We start from the raw sequence: 21,502 nt of genomic DNA, 5'->3' as shown, positions 1-21,502 counted from the left end.
GAACATGTAATTGAGTGAAGTGACACACCCTTGCGGAGTTAACAAATATATAACATGAATTCAAAGAATGAAGGAACCATTAATTTGCTCACCTCCTTCTGCAGGTGAAGAGAGATGGGGATGTGCCTTGGATATGCGATCCACCTCGCATCTCTGCCGCTTCGCCTTGCCCTCCTCGTGCTTCTTGAGGTACGGGGGCATGTCCACCACATGACCATCGCACGAAAGCACCTATCGTCGTTGCCGACGTGCGAGAGGGTTCTACATGCACAAGATAAACCCATTATGGTAAAATAAACTACATGGCGATAAAGAAATCAATAACACATAAATGCAAATACACAAGTACTGCCACGGCTGCATGAGCGTGTCGCGAGCGTCCTCCTTACTCATGTGGACGAAGCGGTCGGCGTGCCAGTCGCGGACGCATTGAATACGTGCCTCGTAGTGCATGCCAGTCACCCTCTTCCTTGCAAGCTGGTGTAGGACATCATCGCACGCATTCTCCTTGCCCTCGGCCCTCTTGAAGTATTTCTGCAACCATGCACATAGGTAAAACAAGGGGCATTAGTGCAATTATTGTGAACCAAGGAGAGTGTATGAATGGTAAGAAGTCAAAAGTCACGTACCCAGAATTTGGCAACAACCATATCCGCCGCGGTGCCGTGGCCAAGAGGATCTTCCGCGAGGCTGTAGTGCGCCCACCTCCAAGCTACGTCGCAGCCACCAGTAGGGAAGTTGACTATCCCAGGGAAATACCACCTAAGTAGGCCCCCAAGGATGTTCGAGTACCCACGTGGCGGTCTCTGCGTCGGGTCTTCAAGCTGGAACGAGCTGCACCATGAAACGACAACATCAATATGTATGTGATAATAATTTTGATAATGACAAAATTGCGATAACGAAATGCCAAACACTCACATGTAGCGCCTTCCATAGGGCACAAGAACAACGTGCCCGTAGCGCGCGACTTCTCGGCGAGGGAGCTGTGTTATCCCACGCCGATATGGCTTCCTATCACGTGGCCTCGGCCTCTCCAAAGCTGGAACGTATCGGTAATCCTCCGGCTCACACCACTCTAGGCTTGGATCAGGATCGAACACTAAGTTCCCCAACCCCTCATCCTCCGAGAGGTCCTCCTCGTCCCCCTCCTCCTCCTGGTCCTCCCCACCCCCCTCCTCCTCCTGGTCCTCCCCACCCACCTCCTCCTCGTCCTCCCGACCCACCTCCTCCTCCTCGTCATCATCATCGGCTGCGGGAGGGGGGCTAGGACTAGGAGTGAGTACCCGCGTCGCATTCTTCCTACGCGGCCGCCCTGTGGGAGCGACAGGAGGGGGGCTAGGAGGGGGGCTAGGTGGGGGGCCCCGCCTCGAAGTCCCTACACCTACCAAGTCCTTGAGCTTCTTTTTAAGACCGCCACCCCTTTTTTTTGGCGGCATGCTTCAATCACCTGCAAACACAAATGAAGAGAGTGGTTTATTAGTACGCAATATTGTAAAGAGATAAATATTAGTGAAAGCAACAGAAATATAAGTAGATGAACATTAATGAAAGCAACAAATAATGCAAAAGGATGAACATTAATTAATTAGTGGAAGCAACAAATAGCTACCATAGAGTTCTCTCAAACATAGCACGGAGTTCTTACAAATAACCTAGCTAGACAATCTCTATTACACGGAGTTATTACAAATAGGCTAGCCTCACAATTAATACTACATAGATCGGTGCACGTGTCGCCATCCGTGATTGGACCGCGTGTCTCCTCATCGTCATCGGGCTCGGCGAACCAATAATCATCAATGAAACACTGGAGGTGGTCCATACGCATCGAGGTCAATCCCTGCTTTGAACGCCTCGAGCAAACTCAGGTCTTCCGAGCACAGACATCCTCGGCTTCATCTTCTCGCATTGTCTCCATCCATGCCGCGTCTTCTTGTTCATCGTCTACGACCATGTCATCGATAGTCGGCAAGCCGATTGTGAAATGGCCGGGGAGCCCTTCTTCTGATAAAACTCGACACTCCTTGCTTTGTGGGGTCTACGCGGCGGTAATCGTCCTTGTTTGGCGGGGCGGCCTATTGCGTGAAGGCACCGTCATCACAACATCCCATCCATGTAGACGTTTTGTCGGGTTTCTGCACGCGTATGGGAGATAGAATACTTGAAAGGCCTGGGTTGCCAAGATGTACACATCCTCTCCCTTATAAATGGAGTTCCTTTCAACTTCGACCAACCCAATTTCAGGATCCCGTCTCACCCGACGTGGGTCAAACCAATGGCATTTGAAGACGACGGGATTTAGCCCTTTGTGAAACCCGTAATTCAGCTCGTATATACCCTCGACTCTTCCATAGTAATGGAGCCCATCATCACCTTGACATACCACCCCACTATTTATTGTCTTCGCGTTGGGCCGGCTTGTTGTGTATTGATGGGTCTGGAAGCGATACCCGTTCACGTCATATGAGTTGAACGCTTCTACGGAATGGTCAAAGCCCCTAGCAATTTTTCTTAGCTCTGACTTCATCTCTTTGTCAGTTCTTGCCTACAAGTTTAGCACAAGAAGTTTAGAACGAGAAATGACCGATAAATGTAGGAAGTGCTAGCTAATTTGGATAGAATAGTACCAAATTACAAAACCAGCTACTGAAACCGAAACCGCCTCCCTTATCGAAAATTTGCTTGGATTCTTCCGGTAGGCTCCTGTGGGTATTCTTCCAATGTATAGCCTTGAATTTCCTATACCGATGAAAAGAGGAAGAGTTAGCCACGAACATACGAGTGAACGTTTGCGAATAATTAAATGGTTCGCACTTACTCGATGTACGGCTTCACTTCGACCATGGTGTTTAAGACATACGAGTGGATCAAGGTCCGCTCAGGTAGGTCCGTTCTGTACGGCTTCGAGCCACTTGACTTGCCACCAAGCCCCACGAAGATGCTAAGCTTGGGTACTTCTTCATTGTTGGCGGCATTTAAACGGAGGACCGGGTTGTGCTTTGTGGGAATGTTGGGATCATAGTGCTTAGTGGTGAAGTTTGCCACCTCCACGTTCAGGACTGCCTCGGCTATGGATGCTTCGATCTTGCATTTATTGCCAGTCATTTGACGAAGCTTTTGTGTTTCTCTCTCGGGACCAAACTGCCAACGGCCCCAATTCGGGCCCCCTTTAAGCACTCCTCCGCGAGGTGCGGGATCATGTGTTGCATCGGATTAAAAAACCCTGGAGGAAAGATCTTCTCCAGATCGCAAAGCAACACGGGTGCCTCTTCATCCAGCTTCTCAATCACTTTAGTGTCTAACTCCCTAGCACAAATCTGGCGGAAGAAAAAACTCAACCTCGCTAGCACTCGCCAAGTCTTCTCAGGGACATAGCCTCGAATCATCACCGGCATTATCCGCTCAAGCCATATGTGGTAGTCATGACTCTTCGGTCCTTGTACTCGCAGCGTTTCAATGTTCAGGCCCCTCATCCGGTTGGCTGCGAACCCATCGGGAAAAACAAGGAGTCCTTCATCCATTGGAAGACCTCCCTTTTTGGGCCTTTGTGAGGCGTAACGGAGCGTGTGGCTTAGTCCAAGTTTTTTTGGCACCATTAGGTGGCTGCATGTTCAACTCCGGCCTATCACACCACCTTTCTTGATCAATTCGAGCCTTTATGTTATCCTTCGTCTTCTCAGTGTCCACAATCGTGCTCCAAATGGCTTCACTGATATTCTTCTCGGTGTGCATTACATCAATGTTATGCGGGAGCTCGAGAAACTCAAAGTAAGGAGCTTCCATAAGCACGGCTTGTGAGTCCATTGGTGTGTCTCCCCATATCCTAAGAAACCATTCCCATCAGGGCTAGGCTGAAGAGCATCTAACTCGGCCTTGATTTCCGTTCCGGTCTTCGGAATTGGCTTCGGGCCACGGACAACACGGCCTTTCTTGAAACTCTTTACATCACTCCTGTATGCATGCCTCCGCTCAAGGAACTGTCGAGCTTCATCAAAGCATGAATACTTGCCTCCCTTGTTTAGCCGTAAGAAAGTCACGGCACATGCACTTGCTTGTGGGCAAGGCCACTTCCCATGTGTACACCACCCGCAGAACAGAGCACGAGCCGGCAGGGCAGGCAGGCACGTGTGGTACCACACATACATATCGAAGTACTCCTTCTTTGATGCGTCATATGTTCGGATCCCGCGACCTTCCTAGCCACGAACCAAGTCATCCCCCCGCGGTTCCAGGTACACATTCTTGTTCTTGCCGGGTATTTGGGCCACAGGATTATCATCGACACAAACATGTTCTACGATCTCATGCGTACGCCTTGGGGAGGTTCATGGGAATAACAAACACCGGCCAACAAGCGTATACTGCAGCCGACATACCATATGGATTGAACCCATCGCTTGATATCGCAATCGCTACGCTCCTCGGGTCACCTGCTTTCAATGGAAATTTCTTCACAAAGTTCTTCCATGCGGTACCATCCGACGGATGTATCATCTTGTCGGTGTATCTGTTTCCTTCCACGGCCCACCTCATCTGCCGGGCGGTATCCTCGGTCATGAAGAGCCGCCGGATCCTCGGTAGAAGCTGGAAGATAGCGGAGGATATTCTTGGCAACCGTGGTCCGCCTCTTCGACCATCACCATTGCGGTCTACCTCAAAGTACCTAGAGGAATTGCATTTGATGCAATAATTTGTGTCAGCGTGCTCCTCTCTGAATAGCATGCATCCCTTTGGACAAGCGTGTATCTGCTGAGATGACATCTTAAGGTCACGAGCAATTTGGTCGAATAGTAGAAGTTTTGCGGCAAGAGGTGCCCGTTCGGCAGAAGGATGCCTACTATGACCAGAAGTTCATCGAACCCATCTCTGCACAAGTTCCTATGGCACTTCAAGGCCATAAGGCGACGATGGCATCTAGTTGGGTAACCTCTCGTATTTTCATGTAGGGGTTTCTGCGAAGCAAACAGAGCCTCATAGTACTCCTTTGTGTTTTCCTCCGGGTCCTCACTTGTCTCCGCATCCCGAGGTGTCTCCACCTCTACATGAGAGCTTTCAGGCACATTACCATTAGCCAAGTTTTCTAAGCACCTATCAAAACCGGTGTCATATTCCCCCTAGGTTGAATCTGCCGCACCTCCTTCCTAGCACGTTTCTTTGCCTTTTCTCCATGGTAAGTCCAAATCGTAGGACGGTGTGAACCCAAACTTGATCAGGTGCATACTCATAGTTTCCTTGTCCTGTGCCTTTCGGTTAGCGCACTTACTACAAGGGCACCAAACACTTATAGGTCTGCTAGGGATGGCAAACGCCCTATCCACAAACCGCTCGGTCTTTTCTCCCCATTCATCGGTATAGTTCCACCGACCGATTCTCGCCATCGTACATCCAGCCACGATTATCCATCCTCTAATCAGCAACAAAGCAGACGAACATAGCATTTATATATCAAATAGGAAATAAATGCATCATATATTTATTTATTTTACGCGTGCATCAACCTCGAAACTCTACTAGGTGGGCTCTAGCAGCCGCCGGATCCGTAGATTGAGTACGTTCTCCCAGCTCTACCCCGATCCGAGACAGAATTTGGCGGCACCTCCCCGCTGCTCTCCCGATACACGTCTCGGCAAAAAGCCGAGAGGGGTGTGCATCCGGAGAACAACGGGGAGGCGCTACCGAAATCCTGTCTCGGATCGGTAGAGCTGGGAGAACGTACCCAACTACGCATCCGCCGGCTGTCCCGATAAATGCCGTAAGAGTTACGGTTCATAATATGCGAGACCACTAATGCATATTTATCCGCGTAACCCTTACGGTCGGGAAGAGACGCCTAGGTATCGCGACAGACTTGGTGATCTAGACACAAAGAAAAACCTAGGTACAAGAGAGGCGAACGGATTCTCACCCTCGAAGCGTGATCGACAACAAGCGAAGAAGATCAACGACCCTCTGAGAGAATCGCCGAAGAAGATCCGGAACGCCCCGTCAAACACCCCCGCGACGCCGCCCCTCGTGTCCACCTCGAAGCATCGCCTGCATAACAAGAAAAATAGTCATGCAACTGAACAAGAATTTTTTACAATAGTGGTATAACAATATTACTTCACCATAAAGAATTTCCTTCCGACACATTATCTTATATCTACCATATGTGCCTAGTTTTAACATATCCGTATCATAAAACAACTATGCTAAAACAGGCACAAGGGTCATAAAACCGCTTTCAGCAGATGCATAGGCAATATATCATCTACATGTAACAACTAAGGCGTATCCAAGATGGTCAATATTTAATTTGAAATTTTACACACATATTTTTGCACAATTGTTGCATTTGAGCATATACTCCCGCGTATGCCGTCAATAGCTGGTTCTATGCGACAGGAGGGGTTAAACTTCAGGGGTAAAAGCGTGCGTGAACCAAAAATCCATCCTCCCGAGAAATCGAAATCGAAATCGAAATCAGAGGAAATCCATCCCCTACCCAAACGCCGGCCCCTTCCACTTTCCCCCATTTCATCCCCCCGACAACGCCGCGCCGCCGCTCGCTGATGCTCCTCCTCACTCGCCGGCCACCCTAGACCGCGCCCCTCACCGGCGTCGACGCCCGCCCCTATTTCCTTCCTTCCTTCCACGCCGCAGCCCCCTCTCTCTCTCTCTTACCATTCAATACCAGCGCCGCCGCCTACCCAACGCCGGCCCTCTTCTCTCGCCCCAACCACATCCACCCTCCACCGCCGCCCTCCGCCCTCCAGTCCACCCCGTACACGTCGCCATGGACCATTTCCCCAGTCCCACCTGCTAGGGTTCGGAGGCAACCAACTCCCTCCTGATTTTCCGCCGGGCCTCCGTCTACCGACCCAGCTCTCAGCTCTCCTTCTCGTCCCCGATCGCCGCCCACCGCGGCCGGCAGACCCGCGCGTCGGCTTCCGCCACGGACCGGCATCGCTGGCGCCGCTGCCGCGCGCCGCCGCTGCCGCTGCGGCTGCGCTGCCGCCGTGCGCAAGGTGCCGGCGACCACGGCCCGCCGCTGCTGGGCGCGCTCAAGGACCGGCTCGACAAAATCCTAGGCGGCTAAGCGGAAGCGGGGGCTCACCTGGAGGAAGTGGAGGACGGACGGCGAGCTCCCGGCCGGCGGCGGAGGAGCGCGCGGGGATCCTCGGCGGGCGCGTCCCGTAGAGGCGGCGGCGGTGGGCACGGGGCTTGGGCGGGGAGGAGGTCCTCGCGCGCCGGAGGGGGCAGAGGGGGAGAGGAGGTGGGCGGCGGCTGTGTGGGCGGTGGGGGTGGCGCCGGCGGCTGGCCGGAGGGGCAGAGGGGGAGCAGGAGGTGGGCGGCGGCGCTCGGTGCGTGTGGCGGGAGGAAGTAGGCAGCGCGCGGGATTAGCCAATTCACCTGGTCGGGACCGACTCGATTTAGGTCAAGTACTGTGTCTTTGCCGTGCGCGTGTCTTTGCCGTGCGGCAGGGTGGCTTTGCCGTGCGGCTAGGACTTTGCCGTGCGCAAAGCCCCTTTGCCGTGCGGCAGCTCTCTTTGCCGTGCGCTTGCGCACGGCAAACATTTTTTTCTTTTTTTTTTTACCATTTTAATTATGAACAACATTGAGTAGTATTTCAAAATTATACTAAAGCTGTTTTTTGAACATGTGTATTATTTATTAATGTATGTATCATGCTTTTCAATGAAAAAGTACATTGTTGCATGTCGCGCGGAGAAATCTAGGGGGGTAGACCCGCCGGGGGCACGCATACCGCTGTTTTGTGGGGAGGAGGGGGAGAACGACCGCCGGAACACCGGAACCCCACCAAACCTTGCATGTGGACCTATTCTATGTGTCAAAGTGTGATGCAAGGTGTGATTCACAAAATGGTGCATGGCATGGATCCCCGGTCTGACATTCCTCACCTTCGGGCGATAACACTTAACAGATTCCTGGACGTGTACGCTGAAGTGTCCCGCCGCGGGTATATCGGGGGCTAGACTGTGCCAAAGGGTGCCACACATGGTTTTCCATATGTCCATGGACTAAACAAACCTAAACCTATGAAAAGTTACATTGGTGCACCCTCGCGCGGAGAAATCTAGGGGGGTAGACCCGCTGGGGCACACGTTCCGCTGTTTTGGGGGGAGGAGGGGATAACGACCGCCGGAGAACCGGAACCCCACCAAACCTTGCATGTGGACCTATGATATGTTTCAAAGTGTGGTGCAAGGTCTAATGGTGCAAAAGTAGCTCCCCTAAACCCTAAACCCTAAACTGGGGAGGCTTCGAGCCCTAAACCCCTCTAAATCCCTAAACCACGACGCCGGAGCTGCAGAACCATGCATCATAAACCCTAACCCTAACCCTAAACCCTAAACCTAAACCTAACCATAAATACTTACCCTTTAACCTAAACCCTAGCCCTAGCCCCTAAACCCTAGCCCTAACCCTACACCTAACCCTAACCAGTAGACCAGGCACACCATCGATCGTGTGGTAATGGCTCTAGCTGCTGGTATATGTGCCAAAGGGTCCCAATCTTTGGTTCTCCATGTGTATATGTACTAAACAAACCTAAAAGAATGAAAAGTTACATTGGTGCACCCTCGCGCGGAGAAATCTAGGGGGGTAGACCCGCCGGGCACACGTTCATTGTTTTGGGGGGAGGAGGGGAGAACGACCGCCGAGCACCGAACCCCACCAAACCTTGCATGTGGACCTATTCTATGTTTCAAAGTGTGATGCTAGGTGTAATTCACCAAATGGTGCATGGCATGGATCCCCGGTCTGACAGTCCTCACCTTCGGGCGATAACACTTAACAGATTCCTGGACGTGTACGGCGTGAAGTGTCCCGCCGCGGGTATATCGGGGGCTAGACTGTGCCAAAGGGTACCACACATGGTTTTCCATATGTCCATGGACTAAACAAACCTAAACCTATGAAAAGGTATATTGGTGGAACGTCGCGCGGAGAAATCTAGGGGGGTATACCCGCCGGGCCACGCGTTCCGCCTGTTTTGGGGGAGGAGGGGAGAACGACCGCCGGAGCACCGGAACCCCACCAAACCTTGCATGTGGACCTATTCTATGTGTCAAAGTGTGATGCAAGGTGTGATTCACAAAATGGTGCATGGCATGGATCCCCGGTCGACATTCCTCACCTTCGGGCGATAACACTTAATGATTCCCGGACGTGTCTGTTGAAGTGTCCCGCCGCGGGTATATCGGGGCTAGACGGTGCCAAAGGGGGCCACACATGGTGTCCCAGCGGTCCATGGACTACACACCCCTCCACCTCCGAACAGTTACATTGGTGCACCCTCGCGCGGAGAAATCTAGGGGGGTAGACCCGCCGGGGCACGCGTTCCGCTGTTTTGGGGGGAGGAGGGGATAACGACCGCCGGAGAACCGGAACCCCACCAAACCTTGCATGTGGACCTATGATATGTTTCAAAGTGTGGTGCAAGGTCTAATGGTGCAAAAGTAGCTCCCCTAAACCCTAAACCCTAAACTGGGGAGGCTTCGAGCCCTAAACCCTCTAAATCCCTAAACCACGACGCCTTGAGTCGCAGAACCATGCATCATAAACCCTAACCCTAACCCTAAACCCTAAACCTAAACCTAACCATAAATACTTACCCTTTAACCTAAACCCTAGCCCTAGCCCCTAAACCCTAGCCCTAACCCTACACCTAACCCTAACCAAGAGACTGTGCACACCGTCGATCGTGTGGTAATGGCTCTAGCTGCTGGTATATGTGCCAAAGGGTCCCAAACTTTGTTTCTCAATGTTTATATGTACTAAACAAACCTAAAAGAATGAAAAGTTACATTGGTGCACCCTCGCGGAGAAATCTAGGGGGTAGACCCGCCGGGGCACACGTTCCATTGTTTTGGGGGAGGAGGGGGAGAACGACCGCCGGAGCACCGGAACCCCACCAAACCTTGCATGTGGACCTATTCTATGTTTCAAAGTGTGATGCTAGGTGTAATTCACCAAATGGTGCATGGCATGGATCCCCGGTCTGACATTCCTCACCTTCGGGCGATAACACTTAATGTATTCCCTGGACGTGTACTCACAAGTGAAGTGTCCCGCCGCGGGTATATCGGGGGCTAGACTGTGCCAAAGGGTACCACACATGGTTTTCCATATGTCCATGGACTAAACAAACCTAAACCTATGAAAAGGTATATTGGTGGAACGTCACGGAGAAATCTAGGGGTAGACCCGCGGGGCACGCGTTCATTGTTTTGGGGGAGGAGGGGAGAACGACCGCGCAGCACCGGAACCCCACCAAACCTTGCATGTGGACCTATTCTATGTGTCAAAGTGTGATGCAAGGTGTGATTCACAAAATGGTGCATGGCATGGATCCCCGGTCGACATTCCTCACCTTCGGCGATAACACTTAATGATTCCCGGACGTGTACGCTCGAAGTGTCCCGCCGCGGTATATCGGGGGCTAGACTGTGCCAAAGGGTGCCACACATGGTTTTCCATATGTCCATGGACTAAACAAACCTAAACCTATGAAAAGTTACATTGGTGCACCCTCGCGGAGAAATCTAGGGGGTAGACCCGCCGGGGCACGCGTTCCGCTGTTTTGGGGGGAGGAGGGGGAGAACGACCGCCGGAGAACCGGAACCCCACCAAACCTTGCATGTGGACCTATGATATGTTTCAAAGTGTGGTGCAAGGTCTAATGGTGCAAAAGTAGCTCCCCTAAACCCTAAACCCTAAACTGGGGAGGCTTCGAGCCCTAAACCCCTCTAAATCCCTAAACCACGACGCCGTGAGTCGCAGAACCATGCATCATAAACCCTAACCCTAACCCTAAACCCTAAACCTAAACCTAACCATAAATACTTACCCTTTAACCTAAACCCTAGCCCTAGCCCCTAAACCCTAGCCCTAACCCTACACCTAACCCTAACCAAGAGACCGTGCACACCGTCGATCGTGTGGTAATGGCTCTAGTCTGCTGGTATATGTGCCAAAGGGTCCCAATCTTTGGTTCTCTATGTGTATATGTACTAAACAAACCTAAAAGAATGAAAAGTTACATTGGTGCACCCTCGCGCGGAGAAATCTAGGGGGGTAGACCCGCCGGGGCACACGTTCATTGTTTTGGGGGGAGGGGAGAACGACCGCCGGAGCACCGGAACCCCACCAAACCTTGCATGTGGACCTATTCTATGTTTCAAAGTGTGATGCTAGGTGTAATTCACCAAATGGTGCATGGCATGGATCCCCGGTCGACATTCCTCACCTTCGGGCGATAACACTTAATGTATTCCTGGACGTGTACGGCGTGAAGTGTCCCGCCGCGGGTATATCGGGGGCTAGACTGTGCCAAAGGGTACCACACATGGTTTTCCATATGTCCATGGACTAAACAAACCTAAACCTATGAAAAGTTATATTGGTGGAACGTCACGGAGAAATCTAGGGGGTAGACCCGCCGGGCACGCGTTCCATTGTTTTGGGGGGAGGAGGGGGAGAACGACCGCCAGAGCACCGGAACCCCACCAAACCTTGCATGTGGACCTATTCTATGTGTCAAAGTGTGATGCAAGGTGTGATTCACAAAATGGTGCATGGCATGGATCCCCGGTCTGACATTCCTCACCTTCGGGCGATAACACTTATGATTCCCCGGACGTGTACGTCGAAGTGTCCCGCCGCGGGTATATCGGGGGCTAGACTGTGCCAAAGGGTTCCACACATGGTTTTCCATATGTCCATGGACTAAACAAACCTAAACCTATGAAAAGTTACATTGGTGCACCCTCGCGCGGAGAAATCTAGGGGGGTAGACCCGCCGGGGCACGCGTTCCGCGGTTTTGGGGGGAGGAGGGGGATAACGACCGCCGGAGAACCGGAACCCCACCAAACCTTGCATGTGGACCTATGATATGTTTCAAAGTGTGGTGCAAGGTCTAATGGTGCAAAAGTAGCTCCCCTAAACCCTAAACCCTAATCTGGGGAGGCTTCGAGCCCTAAACCCCTCTAAATCCCTAAACCACGACGCTGAGTCGCAGAACCATGCATCATAAACCCTAACCCTAACCCTAAACCCTAAACCTAAACCTAACCATAAATACTTACCCTTTAACCTAAACCCTAGCCCTAGCCCCTAAACCCTAGCCCTAACCCTACACCTAACCCTAACCAAGAGACCGTGCACACCGTCGATCGTGTGGTAATGGCTCTAGCTGGTATATGTGCCAAAGGGTCCCAATCTTTGGTTCTCCATGTGTATATGTACTAAACAAACCTAAAAGAATGAAAAGTTACATTGGTGCACCCTCGCGCGGAGAAATCTAGGGGTAGACCCGCCGGGGCACACGTTCCATTGTTTTGGGGGGAGGAGGGAGAACGACCGCCGAGCACCGGAACCCCACCAAACCTTGCATGTGGACCTATTCTATGTTTCAAAGTGTGATGCTAGGTGTAATTCACCAAATGGTGCATGGCATGGATCCCCGGTCGACATTCCTCACCTTCGGGCGATAACACTTAACAGATTCCTGGACGTGTACGGCGTGAAGTGTCCCGCCGCGGGTATATCGGGGGCTAGACTGTGCCAAAGGGTACCACACATGGTTTTCCATATGTCCATGGACTAAACAAACCTAAACCTATGAAAAGGTATATTGGTGGAACGTCGCGCGGAGAAATCTAGGGGGTAGAACCCCCCGGGCACGCGTTCCGTTTTGGGGGAGGAGGGGGAGAACGACCGCGTAGCACCGGAACCCCACCAAACCTTGCATGTGGACCTATTCTATGTGTCAAAGTGTGATGCAAGGTGTGATTCACAAAATGGTGCATGGCATGGATCCCCGGTCTGACATTCCTCACCTTCGGGCGATAACACTTACCACATACCTGGACGTGTACGCTGAAGTGTCCCGCCGCGGGTATATCGGGGGCTAGACTGTGCCAAAGGGTGCCACACATGGTTTTCCATATGTCCATGGACTAAACAAACCTAAACCTATGAAAAGTTACATTGGTGCACCCTCGCGCGGAGAAATCTAGGGGGGTAGACCCGCCGGGGCACGCGTTCATTGTTTTGGGGGGAGGAGGGGGATAACGACCGCCGGAGAACCGGAACCCCACCAAACCTTGCATGTGGACCTATGATATGTTTCAAAGTGTGGTGCAAGGTCTAATGGTGCAAAAGTAGCTCCCCTAAACCCTAAACCCTAAACTGGGGAGGCTTCGAGCCCTAAACCCCTCTAAATCCCTAAACCACGACGCCGGAGCTGCAGAACCATGCATCATAAACCCTAACCCTAACCCTAAACCCTAAACCTAAACCTAACCATAAATACTTACCCTTTAACCTAAACCCTAGCCCTAGCCCCTAAACCCTAGCCCTAACCCTACACCTAACCCTAACCAAGAGACTGTGCACACCGTCGATCGTGTGGTAATGGCTCTAGCTGCTGGTATATGTGCCAAAGGGTCCCAATCTTTGGTTCTCCATGTGTATATGTACTAAACAAACCTAAAAGAATGAAAAGTTACATTGGTGCACCCTCGCGGAGAAATCTAGGGGTAGACCCGCCGGGGCACACGTTCACTGCTTTTGGGGGAGGAGGGGAGAACGACCGCCGGAGCACCGGAACCCCACCAAAACTTGCATGTGGACATATTCTATGTTTCAAAGTGTGATGCTAGGTGTAATTCACCAAATGGTGCATGGCATGGATCCCTGGTCGACATTCCTCACCTTCGGCGATAACACTTATGATTCCTGGACGTGTACGGCGTGAAGTGTCCCGCCGCGGGTATATCGGGGGCTAGACTGTGCCAAAGGGTACCACACATGGTTTTCCATATGTCCATGGACTAAACAAACCTAAACCTATGAAAAGGTATATTGGTGGAACGTCGCGCGGAGAAATCTAGGGGGTAGACCCGCCGTCCCGCTGTTTTGGGGGGGAAGGAGGGGGACGGCCGCCGGAGCACCGGAACCCTGATATATGTGGGGGATGAGCATGGAGACTAATTTTGTATTTCACATAGTGTAATAAATAGTCATCAAAAAGAAAAACTAATTAACAAAATAAATATAAGTAGTAGATGAAATAAAATAGTTAGAAAAAGAAAAAAAATGTATATTGGCGCACGGCAAAGGGAGGAGCGCACGGCAAAGGACCCTTTGCCGTGCAACTTGTCTGTCTGCACGGCAAAGTTTGGCCGCACGGCAGTGCCCAGGCCTTTGCCGTGCGCTGTTTCTTTGCCGTGCGGCTTGCAGGGACTTTGCCGTCCCGAAATCTTTGCCGTGCGCTGCTCCAATTCTTTGCCGTGAGAAACTTCTTTGCCGTGCGCCAAATCTTGCTTTGCCGTGATATGTTTCTTTGCCGTGCGCTGCGCTAATACTTTGCCGTGCATATTTTCTTTGCCGTGCGCTCTTCCTTCTACGCACGGCAAAGAAATCTTTGCCGTGCAGCAGCTCACGGCAAAGTTTGGCTGCACGGCAGCGCCTGATTTTCCTGTAGTGGCTGGGGGTACAACCACCCTCCTAACCACCCAACCTCAGGTTGGTTCTCGATATTGCCTTATATTGATCTAGCACTAAACTTATCACACGCTTTTAGCGCGTCTGGTGAAGCGCGCTGCTATTCGCGCACCAAAACGTACAGCGCCGGGTAAAACGATCGTCTGACTCACATGCTAAAAGATCAAATCAGATGCGCTCTAGAGAAATTAGTCGTGCGACTTTTTCCCAGATCGCGTGTTGGAGATGTCCTCCACCTGGGTCGGCGGCCACCTCATTCTCCACCGTCATACGCGACTCAGCTACGAAGCAGATAGAAAGATTAAGGTTTATATATTTTTTAGAAAGTTAAACCAAGTAAAGTTTGATCAAATTATTTGTAGAATCTATCAATAAATATTATATTTTTATTTTTTGAAATTGACAACAATGGAGAAAATGTAACCAGTTGGATCCAAATAAAGACTTTGTGGCCCAGGACTAGACCGAGCAAACAAATCCATCGAACTACCCTTCTAAAAAAACCGCAGGACATAATAACACCACAGGTTGTGGGCCTTGTGGCCGGGGGCTACAAAACAAAACCTAACCGATCGTCAATCCGACGATGTTGGCAGCTGCGCATCCGTGAACTAGAATATCAGATCAACACCTACGAGGTAGCCGTCGAATCGAAGGTCATATTGGTGGTACCGGTGGCGGCGGCGCGGTACGAGGCTGTGATCTAGCCATCTAGGGCACTGCGATTGCTGCTAGCTGGTCGGCAAGGCACCACCATGGCCAGGACACTCTGCGGTGGGCGAAAGCGGGTAACTCAGCGACATACGCGGGTGCCGCGGCGCAGGATCCTCGTCGCATCTCTCCCAATCCAAAACCCTAGCTACTACCGCCGACCACAGGGGATCCACCGACGACAACTTTCCGGTGGTTGACCATGAGGCCACGGCGGCTCTACCTAAGCGGAGACGGAGACAGAGGCGCTGGGTGGCCGTCGCCGCCCTCGACCTCCCGAAGGAAATCATGGCGTGGGAAATTTTTATCCGCCTTTCGGCAAAGGATATCCTTCGTTGCCGCGCCGTGTGCCGCTTCTGGCATGACCTCACCTGCGCCCCTGATTTTCTCCAAGCCCACCATCAACGCCAGCCGACGCTCCCACTCGTCATGCTCCACCACACAGCTAGTACAGACCGCGGGTTGCCATTCGGTGAGCGTGGCCGCCCTGTTCTCGGGTTTGACGACTACGAAGGCTTCAAGCTTCTTGCGTCCTGCGACGGCCTTCTCTTGCTCTACCTCTCTGACGGTCGCTACAGCATCTGCAACCCGGCCACGCGTCAGTGCGCTCCACTCTCATGCCTCTCCGCCGCTGGCGACATCAGAATCGTGGCGATGTACCTGCACCGCCCGTCCGGCGAGTACCGTGTGCTGTACTGGAAGGGCAGACAACAGGGCCACCCTGAAGCTGTCTACTACATCCTTATGGTACGGCGAGGGCGGTCGCCAAGGTGCATCGGCTTTCCTTCAGATACCCCTGGCATGGAGAAAGCTATGCTAACCTGCAAGTATGGAATGACTCCTAATAACTATTATGCCCCACCCGTTGTGTTCCGCAACTGCCTTCACTGGGACACCAGCAATCCCAAGACTGCCAGTATAGTTGTTTTCGACACTGTGGTTGAGTCATTCAGGTTCATGCGCCGTCCGCGCCGTGGTGCGACTAGATTCGACAGTCGTTTGTGTGACATGGAAGGTTCAATTGGCTTCAGCTGTTTCGACAATGAGGGGACATCTGCCAAAATCTGGGTCTTGGAGGACTATGAAAGGGAGGTGTGGTCAATCAAATACCATGTTAACTTCCCAAGCAAGAACTTGTCTTACCTCCGAGACCGAGAAACATACCATTTTGTTTTGTCACAAAAAGGAGATGTGCTGGTCTACAGTTGCTCCACAGGTTACATGTTCCACTGTGACAACACTGGAAAACTGCTAGAGGAATTCCAATGTGGTAATCCATGGAGTTTGAACATCATTGGGCATGGCTTCAAAGAAAGCCTCGTCAAACAGGACATCTCCTTGAGGCGAGGCTGTGGCTGTGTTAGACAACTACGATTTTTCCAAAGGATCTAAGGTACCTTCGCATATACATATTTCCCTGATTCAGTGGAGCTTCTTCTCTCCTCCTAGATAAGATATGCTCCACAAATTTAAGATCTTACTACCTTTAACTCAGACTTCTGGAAGTATCTACTAGTAAGTAGATATTATCTCAGTGTTGCTTCTAACAGGTCAATATTGCATACATTTGGTAAAATTTGGATGGCCAGTAGACACTTACAAAATGCATAATATCTCAAGTGGTGGTAGTAATGATTTGATGTCTCCCCACTTATCAAGTAGTCAATATGGTTCATCGATCTTATTCATTGAACATTAGATTTCATGTATCATGAATGGAGAATAGGATTGAAACTGCACGCTTTACATATATATGAAAGAAAATATCCACGCACCGGCCGGGAATGTCAGGTCATCTTAGTTGATTTGTCTATGAACTTCATGAGTGTGAAGATGAACCCTTATATGTTCAATATCAAACGTAAAGCTAACAGAACAATTGGTAATCTATTTTTGTAACACCTAGGTCACTGGAATACTCATAGACTTTATTTGTTCCCTTTTAGAACATGGTTGCTCGTTTATTGTAGAGAAGAATAGAACCACCGGTTTCATATGATGTAGGACTGTCTATATATAATCAGGTTATGGTTTAGTGCAGATACAACATCAAGATTTATAACTATGGGAGAATATTTGATGTGTTAATTCTATCACTGTTGCACTCTGACTCTCTCGGTCTTGGGCCATAGGCTAATGCGTCTTTGGTGCATCCTGAGTTTCATCTTCTATTTTATTGACGTCTTTGATGCATCCTGAATATAACGTTTTCATGTGTTACAGTTAGAAATGCACTTTCTGAAATTTATTTCTACTTACTATCTATCTATCACAAATCCAAACCACAATGGATACTAGGTTCTTATTATAATTTACTGACGCTATCATTTTCTCTTTTTTTGTTGCTTCTAGACTATGTCAAAGACGCCTAGTATTGGTCTACACCGCGGAGATTTATTTCATGCGTTGCTAGTGGTAGAATTTGAACTACATGTGCCAGAGTCAATCTCTTTTGTCCAATCACAACCTGTACAAAATACAATGTCCCGCTCCTATTTGTACTCTTTGAGTTCATTTGCTTTGGATATTTCATATATTATTCATGTTTATCGTAGTTCTCTTAGTTGGTTTTGCCAATTCTGAGCCGATTGAGAATTAGATTAATTTTTAGTCGACTCTGTGATTGTTGGACTGCATCCTGAGCACTGCTAGCCATGAGTTGCAACTGAGATATTTTTCGGTCGCACGTAAGGTTGCAACTGAGATTTTCTTAGTTTGCATATTACTTTTATGCCTACAGTTTACTTGGATGTAACTGCTGCATGAACCTATTTTCCCTCTAATTACAATCAATAATGTTTTGAATAATATTCTATACTTTTCCACTGAAATAGTCTTGTAGCAACAAGATGGATTGTATGTTGGTTTGACGTGTTTGGAAAGACCGTGGAGTTTGAAACAATTGGGGAATCTACCATGCTAATAATATGGTTCTTGATGGCGAGTTGTTGCACTTTTGTTGAACATGCAACATGGGAAAGTATTTTATCTTCAATTATGCAACGGCTCTCTAAGATCTGCTATAGTGATGTATGCATGTAAAAGTAATTATAGGGTGACCAATAGGCCTAGATTTCAAGCCGAGCTAGCTCGACTTGGCTCGCAAAAACTCGTTTAACAGCGAGTTCAGAATTGAAACCCGGATGGACTTACAAAACTCGTGAGTAGCTCGCTAAAAACTGCCAACAAGCAACATGTACACGTATGATGCAATCACCACAACAATCACTAGCAATATGATAAATATAGTGAAAAATCAAAACAATCAACAATTATATCACAAGAATAATATTGGCTGATAAATAGACAAGGTAGAAACCAAAATAACTCAGCTAAATGAGTACTACTCGGTGAAGTCAGCTCCTTTAGTTCGAACTCTTTTGACGATAAAATTTGAAACATGCTTGTTATACGCCGAGTTCGACTCCAAGCGAGTCGAGTCACGAGCTACTCACTTAACTTGCGGGGTTCGAGTTTTAAATGCTTAGGCGCAAGGGTATCAGAAGGTCAAGCGTGTTTCATCCACATAAACAATTGAGCACCCCAGCCAATTTCCAATGTATATGCTGCAGACGCGGGGTGAAAATATATGTGAAATAAATTGTAGCATGAAAAGAGAAACATCGACTATGTACTTATTGAATGCAAGTTACCATCTAACTCATACCCCCTCTGTTTTTTAAGTACCTTGTATTTTAGATTTTGTCAAAATCAATTTTATAAAGTTTGACTAAATATGCCCCCTCAGTTTTATACTAGTTGTCGCATATTTGGAGCATCTGTAATTAAAATATATTTAGATATATATAAATCAACGACAAGTAATAAAGAATGGAGCGAGTATAAAAGAGATATCAATATTTATAATATAAGATCAATATCATTAGGTCCAGTTCTTTTGCCAGCTTAAATATTACGCCGCCCCTCCCTAACTTCTCCCATAAGCCACCCGATTTATTACTTGAGACTTCTAAAATAGTTATCTCATGCCTAATTTAGAAGCTTTAAGTAATAAGACATAGCTTATAGAAAAAACCAGGGAGGGAGTAGCTTAATTTTTAAGCTGGCAAAAGAACTGGACCTTAGAATCATGAAATATATTTTTATATTGTATGCATTTGGTAGGAGGAGGCGTTTTGGCTCATAGGAGCAAATGCTCCCATTATACAAAATAATTAAAAAATAATTTTAAAAATGATAAAAAAATTCTGACATAATTTTTTTAGTGTACATCATGACATTCTATGTTAGTGCACAAGTTTTCGTGGAGAAACAACATTTTATGTGGCGTGTACAAAAAAGATAAAAAAATATCCTGTACGTAGTCATGTTATAGCATCAAAATTTGTCTTTTTTACAGGAGCCACAATTTTTTTTAGTTTTTTTTGAAAACTTGTGTACGAACATAAAATGTGTAGATGTACATGTAAAATTTTATTTTAGAATTTTTTGACACTTCGAAATGTTGATTCACATAATGGGAGCAAATGCGGAAATTCAATTCGGCTCATGAGTGCGTATGCTCCCTCTACCAAAAAAACATATTTCGAAATGTCAAAAAATTTAGATCAAAAATTCTACGTGTACATCTCCATAATGTATGTGCATTTGCTAAGTTTCACGAAAAACCAATATTTTTTGTGGTCTATGTAAAAATGAGAAATTTTATCTTGTGAAAAGCATTATTTTTAGCACTGAATTTTGTCTTTTTTACACACGTCACATGATAAGTCGATTTTTTATGAAACGACTTTGTGAGCGCGTAGCACGTGAAGATGTATGTACAAATTTTTTGTTTCGATTTTTTTGAAATTTAAAATGTACATAAGATCACTGGCGGAGCTGCGGGTGGGCCATGTTGGGCCGTGGCCCAGTCTTCCACAAATGCAGAGAAAAATTACTAAGGTCTAGACTATGGGCTCTTGCCTCTCAACGGTAAAAGCTAACACCCGTCTAGGTCGGTGGTCGTGAGACTTCTCCAGTTTAGGAGCGATACCAGGTTTCTTTGTTCTGTGCGCCGTGTATCAAGTTGTTCCCCAATTTTAGCTGCTGGCTAGGTCTTCTTCCTTCCTCCAAATCCCTTCACCCGTTGGTTCTAGCCAGCTCAAACACGAGTTGTGAAGCTACCCCCTTCACATGTTGGCAATTTCTTGGAAGTTCAGAAGTGGGAGCATCAGATCGAGGTATGCAAACAACCAAACAAGAGTTTCTCTTCTCCCATCTTATTTACAAATTATTATTCTGACTGGATTGGAGATATACTGAATCAGTGTGCTGAATTATAGTGTGTCGATAAAACTTTTTTTGTACTTTGACACACATTATATGAGAATTTTAGATGCTTTGCATAAAACTGACAATTTGGTGTAGTAAATTCCAATTTAGGAAGCGTGTGTTCAAGATTAAACCATCAACTATGAAACTATATTTAAAAAAAAAGAGGAGATGCAAAAGGTCCTAGTTCGACTCATGAACGTGAAGATACCAAGTCTGAACATGAAGCTCCTGAAATTGAAGATGTGCTACCATTGGCATTAGATGAAGTAGAACAGACTAGGCAAAATGAAGAACCACCTACAGTGGAACATGTCGTGTTACGAGGTATCAAGTTTCTGGAGCTGAGACCCCGCATTACGCCCACAAATTTGGCAATAACCGGAAAACATGAGAGATAAAGTACAAAGAGCATACTTACAGCTAGGTCCCATGCAGCCTAAACTGAAGAAATACAAGCCTTTTGTCACATGGTCTTTTGCGAAACAGATATATATATTCTGATTGTTCTGTAGTTACAAACTCTGCATTGTTCTATGGTTACACGATCTGCATTTCACAAACTGGCCCCTCCTTTGTTATGAGTCTAGCTCCGCCACTGCATAAGATGCATTTCAAAATATAAGGAGCATATGCATCCATGTTCCAAAACACCACTCCCGAGCAAATACTCCTATGAGTTAAAATGAATATCCCGCATTTGGTACTACAACTATAAAATTATACTCCAGCATAACATTCGTTCAAAAATGAAATTTGTTTTTTTTTTTTAAAGATGGATCGATGCAGAAGGGAGACAATTGGAACTCAGTAATGCTACACCTACAAAATTTGTTTACGGATTAGTCTTACGGAAGTGACATGATTCAGCACGATTGAAGAGTCCAGATTTTCTCGCTTCCAGATTCACGGCCGATTGCCACATCAGCCCGTAAGTCCGTCCGTAGCAGATTTTGCCCGTAAGTCTAGCATTTTCGATTGGAACTACTCCGGCGCGCA

At 48.4% G+C, this 21,502-nt stretch overlaps 1 protein-coding gene across 1 annotated transcript; it reads left to right on the top strand.

Annotated features, from left to right (window-relative positions):
* Positions 1–15,517: 15,517 nt before the first annotated feature.
* Positions 15,518–16,621, top strand: LOC127328287 (F-box protein At1g30790-like). Its single transcript, XM_051354896.1, has one exon. It carries the CDS (start codon positions 15,518–15,520, stop codon positions 16,619–16,621), a length of 1,104 nt encoding a protein of 367 aa, XP_051210856.1.
* Positions 16,622–21,502: the final 4,881 nt, after the last annotated feature.

The sequence above is a fragment of the Lolium perenne genome, chromosome 2 (genome assembly GCF_019359855.2).
Source record: "Lolium perenne isolate Kyuss_39 chromosome 2, Kyuss_2.0, whole genome shotgun sequence".
Taxonomy (NCBI): domain Eukaryota; kingdom Viridiplantae; phylum Streptophyta; class Magnoliopsida; order Poales; family Poaceae; genus Lolium; species Lolium perenne.
The sequence above is the reverse complement of the archived record's forward strand: the minus strand, read 5'-3'. Positions and strand labels throughout refer to the sequence as shown.